Source organism: Corapipo altera, unplaced genomic scaffold (assembly GCF_003945725.1).
Source record: "Corapipo altera isolate COAL_440 unplaced genomic scaffold, ASM394572v1 49, whole genome shotgun sequence".
Classification (NCBI taxonomy): domain Eukaryota; kingdom Metazoa; phylum Chordata; class Aves; order Passeriformes; family Pipridae; genus Corapipo; species Corapipo altera.
Genome location: NW_020884879.1, coordinates 5,204,033 through 5,222,285, shown reverse-complemented (window position 1 = coordinate 5,222,285; position 18,253 = coordinate 5,204,033). Strand labels below are relative to the sequence as shown.

Sequence of the window (18,253 nt, the reverse complement as noted above, 5' to 3'; positions counted from 1 at the left end):
TATAACTGTCCCGTAAGGACTTAAGACTTCCTGAAAGTCTTGGAACCCATTTGCAGCACATGACCTTTCATAGTTGTACTTAATAGGACTGTGTATCATGTTGATGAACCAGTAGAATACTGATAGAATAGAATTCTCTTACAATCAATATGTTGCTTCAGGGGTTGAGTTCTTTTCTGCTGTTTGGGTAGATAGGAAGACTAATCTAAAAGATTCTCGGCACTGTAGCCTTAAGCTGTGTCATCAGTCCTCCTTCTGTGTCAACACCCATTTAGGGAAGAGATGTCATTAATGAAGCCATTCATCTGTAGGCCACAATGTTCTAAGTCATGGTTGGTGTATGTTTAAGACAGTCTGTCCAGGATGAAGAGGTACTTTGTGGAGGGAAGTAGGCTTGTCAGGTGGAGGCTGGAGATGGCCCAAATGGCAATGCACGGTGAGATCCGGCCATTGAACAGTGGCTGGCAGGTGAAGCAGGTGAGGATTTTCAAATCTCTCTGAATGCCAGAAAGATGAGATGATGCAGAGCAGAGCAGCTGCTGCAGGTTCTCAGTGCTCCAGGCCCAAATGCATGAGCTCTGATGCTCACCTGGCTGTCTGAGAAGTTAGTGATTCATCAGTCAAGCTGAGAGCCAGTGAGTGATGTGGGTGTTTATGGGGAGAGGAAGGCCCTTGTCAACCTGCTTTCATGGATCTCAAGTTTAACGGTGGAGCTTTCTCAGGGAATTGCTGTAGCAGTTCCTTGCTGGAGACATGCTCTTTGTCTCTTCTAGTGTCTCTTGAAAAATTTTAAGCGTGGATTTGGGTCATTCCTTGAAGCTCTGAAAAGCATTACAGAGTGATAAGAGGCATCTTCTGACTTGTTAGTGGTGGCAGAAAGTAGGGCTGTACTGTGGCTTCTTTGGACTACCCATTCATTTCAGAGTAGAGCAGAATTTTACTGTGTGATTGCTTAGGAGAGGAGCTAGCATGGAGATAGAACTAAACCTGGCTCCTGAATGGATTATCACATGGGAAACTCTTTGTTCACTCTGTGGACTCTCAGTGATGATGAAAAACAGTTCTATTGAAATGACAATCTTGTCTTGCTATTGAGCAAATAAGTAAATCTGCAAAGGCTGAAACTTCACTACTTGCAAAACGATACTCCAGAAGAATCTCATAAACTTGCTGTAAAATGCAAGACCATACTAGTGTATCTCTCACAGGAATGCTATGACTCCGAGTAGACCAAATGTAGTAGATCAAAGTAATATGATACTTTGAGATAGATAGAAAAAGCACTCAAAAATGCTAAGATCCAGGGGATCTTTGTTGTTTTAGGAATTTAATGAATTTTCATTTGGTACTACCTTTATAAGATAAAACCATGAAACTTGTCAAACTGGAGGTTTTGGTGAGGAAATAGAATGCCCTATTTCAATCTGGGCACAGTGGGAACAATTTGATCTTGTATTACATAAAATACAGAAATAATTCTTCACAGTAATAGACATGAAGTTACGCTTTTATCTGAGCTGCATCCCCAGCAAACTTGCGCCAGAAATGAGGTGAATTCTGCCATCCCTTTCATACTTCTTGGCACGTGTTACTCCATCCTGTGCTGGAGGAATTCTTGTGGTTTTAGGCTGCTTAGCCAAAAATTGCTGAAATACTGCATTGACAGTTTACTATTTTGTGCAATGCAAATCTGGAGTGATTTTACAGAGTCAGTCAAAGGCTGTGAGTGTTACAGGAGATGACTAATAATATAGCAAGATCTTATGCTTTTTCTCATCTCAAACTTTTTTCTCCTCAAAAATAGTAGAAATCATACTAAATAGGGTATTCTTGAATTGTGTACTTGTCCTGACCAGAACTTTATTCTAAAAAAATTTTAGAAGGACTGGTTATTCTGATAGAGCAGTTTTCTGAACTTGTTTCCTTGTCTTAAGTTGTATACTGAACTTTTCTATACTCCAAAATAGGAAACATAATCATAACTTTAAAATAAAAAATTACTTATAGCAGAAACTCATTTAATGTCTTTATCTGAAAATATATTATTTCAATCCTGTCTAAACATCAAGTAATGGAATAATGAGTTAACTAGCAATAAATACCTAAAAGTTTGTAGCAAAAGCGGTATCAATTGTTGTCTAAATTGTAAACAAAATGTCTGTTTCCTTACTCTTGTGGTTGGTGTAATTTTAATTGATTATTGCTGTCTTATTAGAAAAGTGTCTAGCAAATTACATAAAAAATCCATCCATACAATGGTTTAAGACAAGTATTATTCTCCTGATACTCAGCATGCATGAAAAGCTCTGCCCTCTGCAAGAGTTGGTTACAACTTCAAGTTTGGAAGTTTGGAGGTAATTGCTCTTTTTTACTCAGCTTGGCTTGATACTAATTAGTAAAAAAAAAAATCCTCTGAAGTCCCCTTAATTTAAAAATGGTTTCCTAAAATTTAAAAGCTGATGAGTTTCTGAAAGGATTCACTTATACTGGAAAGAGTGTTTCTACAGTGAAACAAGTGGCACTAGCCATGTAGGGTCAGGAAAAACTTAGCATGAAAGATGAGGGGAAAAAAAGTAAAATGATTGTTTTGATTTCAAAATAATAAAACATTACCCTTCTACTTAAAAAAGGAAGTTGAACTAGTTTCTCCATTGCATTTTTATGACAAGAAATTTTTCCTAAATGAAAGGGAATTTCTCTAGTTTTCCCAGAGACTTTCAAAAATTCCACTCAAAATAATTTAACCTTTTCATCTCATTTTTTTACAGTCATAAATGAGATAGGGAGTATCTTGTAAAAAAATCAAAAGTAAAATCATAAAGACTGTCAGTGTTGCCCCAAAACGTTGGTAGTTTCTGGGAAAAGCACCACAGACATATACTGAGAAGGTTATGGATAAATGGCAGTAGCTGTAAAATGTATCCACTATAATGGCTTTGATATAGACCATTACAGGGAGGGAAAATGAATTTATTTTTATCTCTATCAAGAACCTGATACTTGACTGGGGGTAGATTTTGCAACTCATAACATCATTTCAGTATCATTCCAAGACTCAGGTAAAAAATAGCAGCAGGAAAAATACTGTAGGGAGAACTCAGTTCTGTATTTGGAAACTTATCAATAGAAGTGTTGGAGATATATTTCTCTACCAGTGTGTCCATACACAGAAAGCCAAATAGTATTCTTTATTATCCTTCATGTCATAGGTCGTTGATAATTATTACTGACGCTTAGGATTCAATGCTTGAAGCTAACAAAGGAAATGAGCACCAATTCTGCGCCTCAAAACATCGGCTTTTCCCCAGTGATGATTATTTGTTCCTTGGTTAATACACTTACAAACTTTAGTCCTGGTTTTCTTTACTAAATACCTTTGGATTCCTCCTGGAGTTGCATATCTTCCTTCTGGACAGGGAAGGCCTCTAAACTACGTCTGTAAGTACAATTTCTTGATGTTTGGGAAAAGTTCTTATTGTTAGGAAGTGGTACTGTTTCTTGAAACATAAACTCAACCACCCTTTGATTTCATTTTTGGGATAGGGTTTTGCCAAGCTCAGTAGCAGAATAGAGAGGTTCAAAGTAACTGTCCTTTGACAGTCACTCACATCATGTGCTGCCCCAGAAGAAATGCGCAAGGTGCCAGTATAAAAATAGAAGAATCTCATGTTTGGATTCATTGACATAGTTCCTGTTCAGCAGAAATAATACTTGATACCCATTGCCTCTGTGGGTCCCACTGCATGGGTTGAATTTTGACCTGTTAACAAATTTCTTTCCTTGTGTAACACTGACACATATATGTATAGTATGTTTACTAAGATAAAAAGTATAATTACTTTAAGTAGTGTGAAAAAGTGTGTCAAAGTGCTAGAGTGGAAAATGCCTATGTGTTGGGGAGGAGGATAGTATATAAAAAGTTTAATGAAAGATAAAAAAAATCTACGGTTTTCATTATTTAAACCTGAGGATACAATAACTACATAATGTTAAGAAGCTTAGTAATATACCAAAGCTTCAGTAATATACCAAAGTTAAGTTTTCCCTGCACTGACTAAACCACAAAAATCAACATTTTTATTATTCCTCAGCTGTGAAGTGTGAGTAGAGCTGCCTTACTGAAAAGCAATCACCTGCAGTGAGACTGCCTGAAGGAGAATGGAATCGTGGTACAACAACAGCCACAGTCCGAATAATGAGGACAGAATTTTTAATTTTAAAGATCATCTTCTAATTCAGTACCTACTGTGAAATAGAACTATCTACACCAAAGTGTTGCCTAACCCAGGTGTATCAAAAGTCAGGTCTCTGAACTGCAGTGGATGTGGGAGAGACTCCTGGATGTTTTTTCACTTATTACACTCTTATTCCAGTGAGATAAGGGATTATTTCTGAGAATACTAAAATATAAAGATGTCTGCAGTAATAGAAATACACTGAAGGAAATTCAGCCTTTCTTCATATGCACATTGCCATTATTTCAGTCCCTTGAAATCTTAATGTTTGCTGTCTTTTCAAAATTACCCTTGATTAATGTCATGGAAAAAATTATTTCTATAGAGCAAAAGCTAGACTGGAACAGAAGATAATAATTTTCTCAACACTTCTGTTTTTAAAACCATGAATACTGATTAAACACAGTCTAGGACTGAGTGATTTCCTGATCCTATTTAACTCAAGATTTATTTACTGTGCATTTCTATCAGTTTACAGGAGTAAATCATTAATTTGTAAAATGTCACTTGGTTAATGAGTTCTGCTAATTGCTTTAGTGGTAGCTGAAGAAGTGAAAAATTAACAGTTTAAAAACTGTTGCTTACAGACTGCAGCAGTGAATAAATCAATTCAGCTGATGCTTGGAAGTGTTATTCCTTTGGGTTTTCCTTTCTGTACGTTAGAATAGATATGGTGTTCTCCTCCTGATAATTGTGGATCATTCCTTACCCTGTTTCCTCCAGGGTGATGAAAATTCTGCTAAAGAAAAGAGAAAAAGGATGTAACTATAGATTTTTACTTACTGACGGAAATAACTTAGTGATCATCTTCAAACAGCTGCCTCGTGATCCCCAGGTGTTTTGAAGCCCGAGGATGAAAGAGTTATTTCTGTATGTTGAGGATTTTGCAGAGAAAGTAACAACCATTTCTGACCAAGAAAATAAATATTTCCTGAAACTCACAGGCAAAATATTTCTTCCTATCCATTTGAAGACACCATCAGCAACATAACCAGCTTTCCCCCCTCCCCCGCCCCCACTGCAGATGCTGTTGTTGGGGACATGACAGAGGGAGAGACAAAAATGTGCTTGGGACATGGGCTCCACTTCTTGTAGTTGCTGATGCCAGGGTTGTGTTGGTGGCATATTGTATTAATTGCAGCTAAAGCCTAAGCTCTTGGATTCAGGAGATGCTTTGAAAATACCAGCTTTTTGTAGTATGCACTGCTGGCTCTCACTATGTCGGGGAAATACTTGAAGATGTGATTTGGTTGTACCAAAAGTTCTGCAGCCATAAAACAAACAAACAAACAAACCCTACAAAAATCCCTTCCTGTTTTAGTGCCATGGGCAATTAAAGGGAGCTGCTGCAGAGAGGAAAGGGTAGTGGCAGCTCAGAGCACTTCTGGCTCTGCTTGGAAGGAGCAGTGGGAGGCCTGTGAGGGAAAACTAACCCCAAAAGTTTTCCTGCTGTGACAGAACTGATTGAACACATCAGTCAAGTTAAGGGGACAAGGCTCAGGAATCACAGTTAATACTATTTTTCATTTTAACATCTGTCCTCAAGGATCACAGTTTTCATTCTCCAGAACACAGAGGGGAGATGTCACTGCCTTAGATGTTCATGTTCTGTTTCTGGCTGCTTTTCAAATCCACTCTCTTCATCTGTAGGCCACATGAACCCTAAGCATTCTGAATTAATTGTATCCTCAGCTGCAATAAAAATACTATTAAATTCAATTATTCTGTTATAGATGCAAATTCGAGCAGAATCTTTCTTTAACTTATTGAAATGCCACTTAGAACTTTATGTATTTTTTAGAGTAATATCTAGAACATTTTCAATAACAGAACTGTAAAAGATTACAAGGAGATAGGCAATAATTTATTTTTGCTTGTCACCACATTTTTTGCTACTAAGACTTTTTTTCTCTGCAAGCTAGAGTTCAGAAAACATGAGTGGGTGTTGAACATACTCCTCAGAAAAGTTTTCTTCTGTCCAAAGCAATACTGTAACTTTGTTCAGTATGTTATGAAACTTCCTACAGGCTAGAATTTTTCTGAAGACTTGCTAGGTATTTTTAGCATTATACAATATAACTTCTGAGTGCCTGGAACTTGACGTTGATGAAGGTTGCCATGAAAATACTTTTCTTAGCATTGATAAATTGCAATTAAAAATGGGATGTTTAAACCCCTTTCAGTGAAGGTCTTTCCATGGTGGTCTGCCTTCGTTACACAAGACAAACAGGAATGTATGCATTGGGATGACAGTGGAATGGCAGGTATGTAGTGGAAACCTTCACTGTGCTGCCATTTTCTTCCTCACTTTGGCTGCTAGGTATTGGTGGAAGTGAGGAACAGTTCAGTTGTGAAAGAACGGCTTTGCTGCATTTTTTTCTTTTCTTTTTTTCTCCTTTTTTTTTTTTTTTTTTGTTCTCAATGACATCTTTACAGTGAAAACTTGTAATTTTAAGTGTACAGGTTTAAAACTTTGTGTGATTTATGCTCTACCTGAGCTGTCAGTGTTCTGTAACTCAGTGTGAGTGAGGGCAGATGCCAGCCTTGTGGAAGCCCTGCAGTGCCAGGCAGCTCTGGAAGTAGAGTATGGAAAAAAGAGCTCAAGGACCTGTTCTTCTCTTGATCACATGAAACAATCCCAACTGTGGGATCAATACACCTGTAGATGAGACAGCAGTCCAGATACTCCTGCTTGTTAAAAGTGGATTCCTACTAAAATATTCCTGCACTCTTTGGTGGTAAATGAAAAGGGGACTGTGCTCTCCACATCCTTATTTAGTGCAGTTTACCAAATACCAAATAGAATTGTTTGCTTCAAGCACAGTTGGTCCTGCTCATATGAATGCCCTGCATCAAGTATCTTAGTAAAAATCCTATATACTGCTGTAGACTGTTAAGTTTGTTAAATAGGCAATTATTCTTGTCAGGGATGTTTAGTCAGGTGTGGCCCCTTATACATTATACAGTCAGGTATGGTGTTACTTATATAGTAGCTGTATGATGGATGCATTGATCAATGTAGCATTTCTAAAGTCACAGAAATGAGAAATAACAGCACTGACAGCACTTCAGTGGCTCCTGACTGAGGAGAAAAGAAGCTGATGTCTTAATTTAAAAATCCTGCTTTTACACATTAATAGTACAAAATCAACTGTTTGACACACTACTGTGGTTTGACATTGGACTCCACTGATTAATAGGGTGTCTGTGTCTATGAAGGCAGTTGAAGTTTGCCATATTTCTTTAGGAGCAAGGATGAAAATCCCCAAGTCCATATTCTAATTCTATATCCAAAACACAGCACTGGACCAGCTAATAAGTCAAAATGTCCCAGCTGAAAGCAGGACAATCGTTAGGCAGCTAAAAAGGGTCTGAGGGGGAAAACAACCCAAATAAATACCTAATCCCAACTAAATTTATTTAGTCCTGATACTGGATCTAAGACAAAATGATAGGGTAAATGAGCACACTGAGCAGTTGTTGCACCTGTGGTCTTAGGAAGAGAAAAGGGTGGAAAATGGTATATGAAAAGTGGTATATGTTTACTAATAGAAATTTCCTGTTCTCAGCTCGTGATTAGAATGTAAGAAGGAAAGATATAACCATTATTCATCAACCTGGATGGGAAAACAAGATAAGCGTAAAAGCCTTGGCCTCCCTCTCCCTCAAATTCCTGTAGAAATACCGGAAAAGACCAGTAGGTGCAGAAAGGCTCTGGTGGCCATTTTTGGCAAAACCAGAGGAAAATGCTGATACAGCTTTTCGGAAGCTAATCCACTTGTATATATTTGACTCGTGTCCTATAATAGAGAGCTTTTCTCGGTTTTTTTTGTGAGATTAGATCTGTATTATCCTTTACGCTGCTTTAAAGAATATTAGGCTGGTGGTCAGAAGGCTGTGATGGATAATCACAAAACTCTCCAAAATTGCTCCTCATGACAACTGTCTTCTACAAAACCATAATGAAACTGGCAAAACAAAACTAAAAATTACTGAAGGAGAAGTATTTGTATTGTGGACCAGACAGAAATCTGAAGCAGGAAGATTTGGGGCAGAACTTCAAAATGTAAAGGGGCAGATTAACAACCAGGGAAGGCAGTGACATTAAGGGTTCCTGGTATTCCCTTGTGAAGCAATACTTTGTATCCCATCAAAGTATTGCTTCACTTTAATCAGCAGCGCAAATCAATTCAAATCTCATGACTACTAATTGTTCTGGTCAAAAGAGACAATAAGGTTATACAGTTTCATAAGAAACTCAGTTTCTCTGAAAGTGTTACTTCCTGGAAGGGAAGAGGATGTTTCAGGTACATATTGTTACTTTGCCTGGAATTGTTATTTTTGTTGAATCCTTCTGTGGAAATTTCAGCCAGTTGCCAAGGTCCTGGAAAGACATAAAAGGAGAATACACTGGATCCTAATTAGAATAAATTATTCTTCTAATAATAAGCTGATTTTTTTTTTTTTTGCAATATCCTTTTGCTTTGGACCCAGAACATGCAGTAAATAAAGCACAATGCAACACTTGTGCAGACAGGATTCTTGCTTAGTAGGAAGAGTATGGTAATAGGCAAAGGTGTACATATGAAGAACAGATGTATTCAAAGAATGAAGTCTGAATCTCTAGGAAATTGCCCAAGGGTGCAAGCAAAAACTAGTCTAGTGTCAACAGAATTGTCCACAGGAGGTAAAGATAAGAAAAGAAAATTCAAGGTTTATTAGAAGAGAGAGAAATTAGGGATAGTTTTGATTACTTAGATGAGGAACTAGAGCTGGTGAAAGCAGCTGCCACAGAGAAAATGGTCAAGTTGAGCGTATGGATAAAATTCTAGAGTGGGATCTGAATTTAATTCCAATTTCACCAGAGGTATCCTTTGGGCAGGTGCTGTCCCAAAACCTCTAAGTTACTAAAGCACGTAAACCACCTGGAAGTTAATGATTAAGACATCATGAGGCTATAGAACCTGCATGTCTTTCACTTCCCACACTTTAAAAATAGTGGAGTGCACTCCTATTTCATAAACATAAGTAGACTAAAAAGTAATCAGATTTGATTGTAAGATTTTCTGTTGGCTTATTTCATCTAGAAGGGAATATACACCACCAGGGAATAAAAGGATCTTCCCTCTCATGGAGTTTAAAAGCCAATAGTCAAGCACTCATGAGAGATAAGCAATGTTTTTTTGTGTGGATATCTTCCCACAGAAAAAGCTAAAAAATCTTAATTAAAAAAGGAAAGACAAGTTTATAAATACACCTGGACTGATAAGTATGAGGCCAAAGTTACACTGAATTCCATGAAAATGCCAGACACACAACTCCTGGGTAGTTAACAGTGCTGAGTCTGTGATAAATTAATGGTTTGCAAAGTAGAAATATGATGATAATTAATATTACAAAGTCTGTAAGGAATATATATATTTTACATTTCTCAAAGCAAAGCACTGGATTGTACACTAAATTTTATGTTTAAATAGCAATGGTTTGTGGCCTGATTAAAACGTACAAAGCAATTATAGACTCCTTCATCTCCCAAAGGATTTTAAAATGAGTACCTAACTTGTTTTTCCCTAGATTGCTGTCCCAGAAGTTCAGGGTGTTAGCTGTAGTAAGATTAGAGTAAAAGACTTGTTCTGACAGTGGCTAATCTTAGATATTTTACTTTCAAGGAAATTACTTCAACCATGTTCACATTATTTCTGTGGCCCTCCTAATCATATTTCAAGAAGTAAAACCATGTAAAGAAGATTAATAAATAGCAAATGATGTTTGAATGCTATGTGCTTTATTTGAGTCTTGCATCAGATTTAGTCACATGAAACACTGTTGAATTCAGTTGAACTGGTCCTGATAGAAACCGGAGTGCAGTAATCTCCTAACTCTGCATCTAAAGATGTTATTCAAGAGGGTACAGTGTCAGTCTCTGTGAAACAGCATTTCTTTATGCTTGAAAGTACAAAATTGAGGTGTGCACTGCTGATATCTACTTTGAGAACACTCTGTGTGGCTCCTGGAGGAGTGTGAAGGGAGGAGGCACCTACCTCACGTCAGATGTCCACACTCTGCTCTGGCTGTTATTCCACAAAGGCCTTGGGTGCTGGCAAAGCTGGCTTAAAACATCTACACTCTCCTGCCTTTGGCTTCTTTTTCATAGTCGTAGAGTGTAACTGTTTGGAATACATGTGACAAATCACAGCATTAATTAAGTAAAGTTAAAAGGACTCTACTTTTTCTGTTGTGCAATGAGCAGGGAACACCTGAATCAGTTTCACTAGGAAGGATGTGGTTGTACAGGAGCCCAAACAGAGTGAAGGTTGCTGTGGCCTGGTTCTCAATTAGACGTTTCAAGGAGATGATCTAGTTGCTCTTATAGGTTTTTCAATGAAATCTCTGAATCACTCCCCTGCTCAAAGAGATGGGGCAGCACTGCAGCTGCACTGCTTTGCATCAGCCTTAAACTGCAGTGGGACCTCATGCTGAGAAAAGCACCCATTGGTTCAGGGTTTCATTGACCCCTCCTAATGCTGCACAGACCAGTGTTCAGCAACCGCTGATGAACTCGTTATGGATAGCAAGGATGGACTACTGACATATGGGAAATGTTGTTTTATTCTTATACAGTAATAGATAACAGGATTGGATATTTTTCTGCAGCTCAGCTTTGTTTTTTCACTAGTAGTCAGAAAATATCATGTGGTTTTTTTTTTTTTTTTGAGTAGCACTGTGCAGCACTGTGAGATGTAGCCTTTGTAATTATTACTGGCTTTTGGAGGTTATGTTTGCTTTGTAACAAGTGGTTGCTGCTCCATAAAAAAACAGAAGGATTTGGATGTGCACTGTACACCAGGACTGTTTAACAGTGATATCGCTAAGTGATTCTGAGCTAGGTTGATTCCCATATTTTCAAGAAGTTATGAGATACTAGGAGAATATGGCAAATCCAACCATTTTTAGTTGACTAAAGCTGGTGTCATCACAGTATTTACATTCTTGGAACAAGGCAAGATCTGTAGGGGCTAGTAATTCATGTAATTTTAAATCATCTGAAAAAGACAAGGACCGGGAAAGTGTGAGTGCTGGCAATTGTGTCTACTTTGGCTTTTCCTTCAGGTTGTCATATGGTGAAAGGGTAACGTCACTTTTCAGAGTGATGTGTTCTAACCTTTTCCTACAAAGAGAAGCAAGATTTGTTGTGTGAGAGAGGGAAATGTGGCAATTGTGTACAACCACTTGCACGTTTGGGCAGGCTTTTTCAGATCTCTAAGATCATAGCCGGGGAGTTAGTTCAAAGTGTGTAACCACCACCAGAGGATTTCAAAGCCTTTGACTGCCACACGTAGGGTGCACATGGCCTCAGACAGGTTTAGGAGGCCTCAAGGGTGTATTTTTCCTTTGGGTTAGGGAATTGCAAATTACTCATGCTGAGAGAGAAACCAGTCTGCAAGGCAGAATATGGAAGGAAACCACTTTGTAAAGGAGAATTAGCTGAAGTGGCTATATATGTTGAGGAGAAAAAACTCAAAGTTAAACTGTTCCCTTTTTGCTTCACCATCCTCTTCTTCCCCCAGAACTGAAGAAGTACTTCTTCAAGGAATAGATCTCACAGAATCGCAGAATATTCTGAGTTGGAAAGGACCCAGAAGGATCACCAAAGTCCAACTCCTGACCCTGCACAGGACAGCCCAAAGAATCACACCATCTGCCTGAGAGCACTGTATGAAAATACCTGGAAAGAGATCTAATTCATGTGGTATTAATTTTGCTGAAAATGGTTTAATGTAGATCTGAGTCAGGTTCCTTTAGTGCCCTGTATGTTTCTCTATGGCACCATACCTAGAATCACTGAAGTCTCAAAAGCCTGTTAGAGCTCCAGAAGCTCCTGCTTACAATAAAAACCTTAAAGCAGCTTTCCAAGCATCCTGCAAGAACTCAGGGATTACAAAAATATCATATGAGGCATAAGAAATGTTCCCTTAAGCCACAGAGAATTAGATTCCTTACAGTAAGGAGTCTTCAGGCAGCAAATGACTAAGCCTGATGCCATGAAGATTTGGGAGCTCTGTTACCACTGCCCTGGAGGAAGGTCATGGAAGAAGGTTTTTATAGTTTTCTCCTGTGACTTGATTTAAGTTCTACGTCAAGATACTACAGCCAATAAAAATATTTACAAATGAATATGAGGAAAAAGGCTGGAGAGGTGTATAATCTTCACACTTGGCTTTAGAGTACCAATGGTGCCAATGGGAAAAAAAATGCAAAATATTTCAGGTGGGAAAGACAGTAGAGTAAGGACAGCTAAGGGAAACAGTAGAGGACAATGAAAAATGCTGAAATGATGCAGTTAGATGAAAGGATTGTACCTGTCCTTTTAAGAAGCTGGACAAAGTAAATGAGACAACAGAAAACTTTGAAAATTTAAGTAGCAAGCTTGAGGGAAAAAATTGAATGTCTTAAGTCTTTGGTGTAAAGTCATTTGAAGGGCTGATGGACTTGGTGTGAGAGTAGTTGTGACTCAGCTACAAATGGAGAAGGATCCTTCCTGGTCAACAATGACTGATGTGAAAGCTTGTACGAAGAACACCTTTTTGAAGAAAATCAGCTAAAAACTCCAAAGAAATGAGGAAAAATTAGAAGCTCTATGGTGAAAAATTACTTAGCAGGACAGGAAAAGATGGTTTAAAAGAGACTTTGCTGGGTTTGAACTAATGAGTGTTTGCTGTAAGTTTTTGAGTTGGATTTAGAGCACCATGTTGTTATGGACAGTGGCCTTAGTAAGTTTTAACTGTCTAAAATCAGCCTGCAGTTTGATGTAAAGAAAGAAGAAAGCTGTGTCAAGTATTGCTGCCAGCCTGGTGATAGTAGTGCACGGGTGGCAGGTGGGACGTCACTTCTTGAGATTAAATTTACATCCTTCTCTCTGTGGAAGAGGATGCAGTGGTGATATGAAGGAGGTAGATGTGACCCTAGACTGTGACAGACATTTCTAATAAAAAACTGCTCCTGAGCTAGCCAGTGAAGTACAAGATGGTTTCATGGGAGTGGAACAAGAAGGTTAACAAGAAGCTTAACAAGAAGGACAGGATATTTCCACACACTTCACAAATAAGTTAATTCTGGGTGGGGACGATGAGAGAAGAAGACAAGACAAACCTTTTCACTTGAAAATAGTAAGAATCAAACTGGCTATAAAGAGATATTGTTGCTTGTCATGGTACTGAGAGACTCGTTGGTAAACTAGAAGACAAATTAGAGTGTGAAGTTAAGAGTAAGTAATTAAACAAACTCATTGAAAGCTCCCTAGCTAGCTATTATAGCTCAAGAAAGAAATTTTGCAGTCTTGATTGTCAGTTTTCTTTAACATGTGTTCAGTGTTTAGCAGCATCAACAACAATAAATGAAATAGATTATTATTTATTTCACTGTGCAGTTCCACAATATATTGTAACTATTTGTTGTTGTGGTCTCTGCATCCTCAAAACTACATAGCAGAATGAGAAAAGTACAGTGAAGATCAAAAGTATAGAAAAATGCCTACAAGAAGAAGGAATTTGCTTGTAACTGCACTACCAGACTCTTCCCCATTTCTCACTATTTTATGTTTACCATTACTTTCTGTGGGCAAAATGCTAGAAAATGAAGCTTCTAGAGAGAACCATCATTTCTGATTTGCTGGTTTAAGGTTGTGGACCACTGAGCTGTCTTCAAATGATGCCTTTCACAATTGTACCAAGGCTGTACCAGATCCCTGTTGAGAGGGGTTAGATTTTCTTGTGTCCCCATCCCCAACATTTCAGGAACTTCCTCAGCCCTGGCAGAACAGCAGTATGCAGAGGCAGCTAGGCTGCAGTGTGTGCACTGATGGTAAATGGGATAATTTGGATGTTGACACGCCCTTTTTAGTTTACTTGGGTAAAGAACAAGTCTGTGAAGTTAGTTTTGCCTCACCAGTACTATTGTCACAGAGTACCTCCTGAGACATAATGGATACAGAAAGAAAAAAACAGTCCAACAAGGTCTGTGAGTTAATTTCTCATTTAGACAGGGGTTTAAAACAAAACAAAACCAACCCCAAAAAACAACCTCTTGCTGTTCAGAGAAGAAGGGCTTGTTTGATGGGGCTGTAGGCAGCTGTTCTGCCTGTTCTCTGAGCTCTGCACAGTGTTTATTTGTCACTGCTGGGACAGGATGGCAATTTGATCAGTGTGTGAGGTACTAACACACAGTTGACTAACACCAGTGACTTCAGAGAGATTCTGTTTTTTATAAAAAGAATAAAAAAACAAGTAGAACTTTTTCCAAATTCATACCTGGTTCAGGAGCAGCACCAGTGTGACAAGGATTTTATAGTACATAAAGAGACAGACGTTGTGTGAACACTAAAATAGGTCTCTCAAAAGTTCATCTGTATCAGAGAGCAGAGAGCAAAGGTGACTTATTTATGCTTTTTTTATGATGATGTGGGAGCTGGTGTGATTGGAAATCAGGGCTACACAAATGGCAAAATCAAAGCACTAACCCTTTGAGTGACTTTCTAAGAGCTGTGCTGGACCTTATGGTTTAGGTCAACCCTCGATGATTGCTTCAATTTTGTGAGGTCCAGTAGATCGTATCAGATAGTGATCATGTTGTGTGACCTCCTGTGGCCTCTATAAGAGGTGTCTTAAGAAGTTTCTAGATCTGGGATAACTTCTTAGTATAGAGAAGTTTGTGGGAAGATTTTCATCTTGATTTTGAGAGTGGAAATGTAGAATTAATTATTCTGGTCGTAACAAAGTACGCAACAGATTTATCTTCTCCTCCCCCCTCCCATTCTATTCTGTTCTTTTTTATTGAATTCAAGAGTTCTACTTAAGAATTGTTTTCTTTTGCATGTTATTCTCCCTTTCTGTGGTGTGATGTAAACAGAACAGTTCTGCTACACTGAGGACAGTGGATTTCTCCTGTTACACTTCACTCAGAAGTACATAGATTGTCATTCCCTTTGTACAACTTTTCTCAACATCATGTGTTTGATTCACCTGGATGCTTTCAATGTGGTTGACAGGATAAAGAGAGGCATATTATCTGGCACTCAATGTATTAAGAAAAAAGAGTAATTCAAGTTAATTTATTGATTTGTAATATCAGAACTTTTGAATTTTATCCTTGTTTTTTTCTTACCCTTGTACATTCATGAGTAAGCTTCTACACAGGTAATAAAATGCTAATTAGAAGTCAACTTCTAATTAGTCCTTCCAGTAATTGTTATTTATGAAGGTGGATTGACATGGTGTTAGAGATGAGCATGTGTTCCAAAAATATGGCTTTCCATAACCAGAGTGAAAAAATTAATTTCCAAGAGAATTTGTCATGAGGCTGAACAATGATAGGACTCAATGCATCCATGCATGCATGGATGAGTCAGCTCACTTTATGATTGTGTGCTGAAATGGCAACGGAAGGGAATAAAATGAGAGAAGTAGAAATCTATATACAGAAGCATCTATTCACACATGTGAACAACTGATTGTGGTCTAATACATTTTTCCAGTAGTTAGTATTAAGATTTCCAAAGTCTTCACAAACATGGCCATGGTAAAAAACCCTCAAACAAATCCCATGTTTGTTTGGCAAAGGCTTCTATGTTCTTCTTATTTCAGGAATCTTTCATGCACTTTGCAATCATCAAAGTTGCTGTGTGTAATTTCTGTTGACTTAATTTTTTTTGTCAGAGTTACTGAGGAGTAAACCTTTTCTAAGAAAGGGAAGATTTCAGAGATTTTTTTTTTAATCCAGGGCATAGTAGTTTGTCCTTATGTCATTTAATGGAGAGAGGTGATTAAAAAGAGTGCAGAACTCATTTTAAAAAAGCTGCATATAGAACTAAATAGAATGCTTCTTTGCTATAAAAATGTAACTATTACTGAAACTACATTTGGAAATTTTTCTGCTTCTGGTTCCCTCTTTGTCATATGCTGATGTCACTAATCTGATTTGAAATGAAATAATAAGTACTAGTATCAAAAATAATTTACAATAAATGTTGAATTATTAGACTGTGTTCATTTACTTGTTTTACCTCCTCCTACTCTGCTGCTCCATCTGCTGCATAGTTTTCCTGTTAGGCTATTTTCTACTGAAGGTTTTAAGCTAATAAATACAGTGTAGGGAAAGAGCAAAATATGGAATATTTACTTAGAGTAAATGTTGTGTGGGGAAGATGGAAGAACTGAAATCAATAGAAGTCTATCTGAAATTAGAAAATGAGAGATATATGGCATATGTTCACAATGATGATAGTTTACTAAGAGTGTGACTTTTATACCTATCTATTAAAACTTATACCTTCAGTTTAGATGCTCAGGCCTGAGTTGTTACCTGGTTTATAGTAATTAACACACTCTCAAAAGCTTAAGAATTAAATTTTTTTAATTTGATTTTTCAAAATTTGTATTTAAATGCATTTATTGCATGTTGGTGAGTTTCCCTTGCTGTTGAGGGAAGGATGTGTTTTACAGGTAAACACACTGGTGAAGTGTTTTTCAAAAATATCATTGTGTAGTTCATCAGCCCGGAAAAAAAAAAATCCAGTGAAACCTGTTGTTGTTGGCCAGCACAGCATGTTAGAATGTTGGGTGGTTTTGAAACATCAGTATTCAGTTCTTGTCTATTCCAGTTCGTCTTTGAAGACAAAAGTAAATTTTTAGGCAAAAATTTACTGTGAAAGAATAGGAAAAAATATTTACAATGCCCAGAAAAATGTGGATTTCCCAAAACTGGGAATAAGAACAATTGCAACTGACACTCAGGTGATTCTCAAAATGTTGCTTAATGGAGGCTTTTTCCCCCCCTTTTTTATTAACAAAGATGGGGGCATTTTTGCTTGATCATTACACTTCCTATATCTGTTTTTATTTTCTTATTTTGATAACACACAGAAGGCTAAAGCAGTTATTCTTATGCTGTCTTTACACAAATTCTGGTGCTGGAAATATGTCAGAGAGGAGATGAGTAAAGTGGCCTCTAGGGACTATAGTTACTATAACAGAAAGAATGAAATAAGGTATGACAACCTTGAAGTGATTTTCATCTACAGTGGCAGGGGAAAACTGTGGTATTACTGGAACAGGGATAAAGTAGATGAGACAAGCAAGAGCTACATTGTCAGTGGTGCAAAACCCCATCTTGGTGTGTCTGAGTGAGAGCTTTTTTAGCCTCTCAAAAAAGAGGGGGCCACTCTTATCACAGACAAATTAAGAGTAGGGTTGGATGGTTTTTGGATGAGGGACAGTGCATTACACTGAGAATATCAACCTGGTTTTTTCATGTCTGAATGACCCTTGAAGCATGGAATTTGTGGCTTAAATGCTCCACTGTGAGTCCAGCCAGCACTGGGCACTTGGAAAAAAATTCTTTTCTCAGCATGGGATTTAATTCCCCAAAATTCATTCCAAAGACAAAGATAAAACCAAAGAAAGTCGATCTCTGACAAGTAAGCAGACAGCTTTAGAAAACCAGAAACTCAAGTGGCTTTTCAGTACTCATGATGAGCTGAAGAACTGCATGTTCTAGAGTAGAATGTCTTTCCTTTAGCAAATATAAAAGTTTGGTTTTGATAGGAGAGAGCACTGAAAACAGGGTACTAACACCTGAAACGAGCTCAGCCTTTCCTTGTGGATACCTTTCCTCAGGGTAAAAGCAGGTGAATGTCCTGTCACTGTCTTTGTCCTCTTGAGGACAGTCACATGCTGCAGCACCGGCCACCAGGAAGTGGGAGAGCTGAGGATTTTGATGTGAAGTCTTGTTAGAAAAAAGTGACAGACCACAGAGAGAATAAGCAGCTGTAGGGAAGATGGATAAACTGAATTTAGATACTCTGTCCATTACACTGAAAGAAAGAAATGCTTAGATCAATTAGATAAATGCTATTTAATGTGGATATACATCATTGAGCTAAAATGCAGTGGATTTAAGTGCTGTGTGAACTGGGAGCTTTTCCTTTTCCTTTTCCTTTTCCTTTTCCTTTTCCTTTTCCTTTT

General features: G+C 37.8%; 1 protein-coding gene across 1 annotated transcript in view; it reads left to right on the top strand.

The window, feature by feature from the left end:
• The first annotated feature begins 414 nt into the window (after nucleotides 1–414).
• The window catches only part of LOC113945065 (opsin-5-like), a 19,748-nt gene continuing 1,909 nt past the window's right edge, over nucleotides 415–18,253 (top strand). The window contains 1 exon segment of the mRNA XM_027638910.1: nucleotides 415–477. Coding sequence (XP_027494711.1) covers nucleotides 415–477 — 63 coding nt within the window.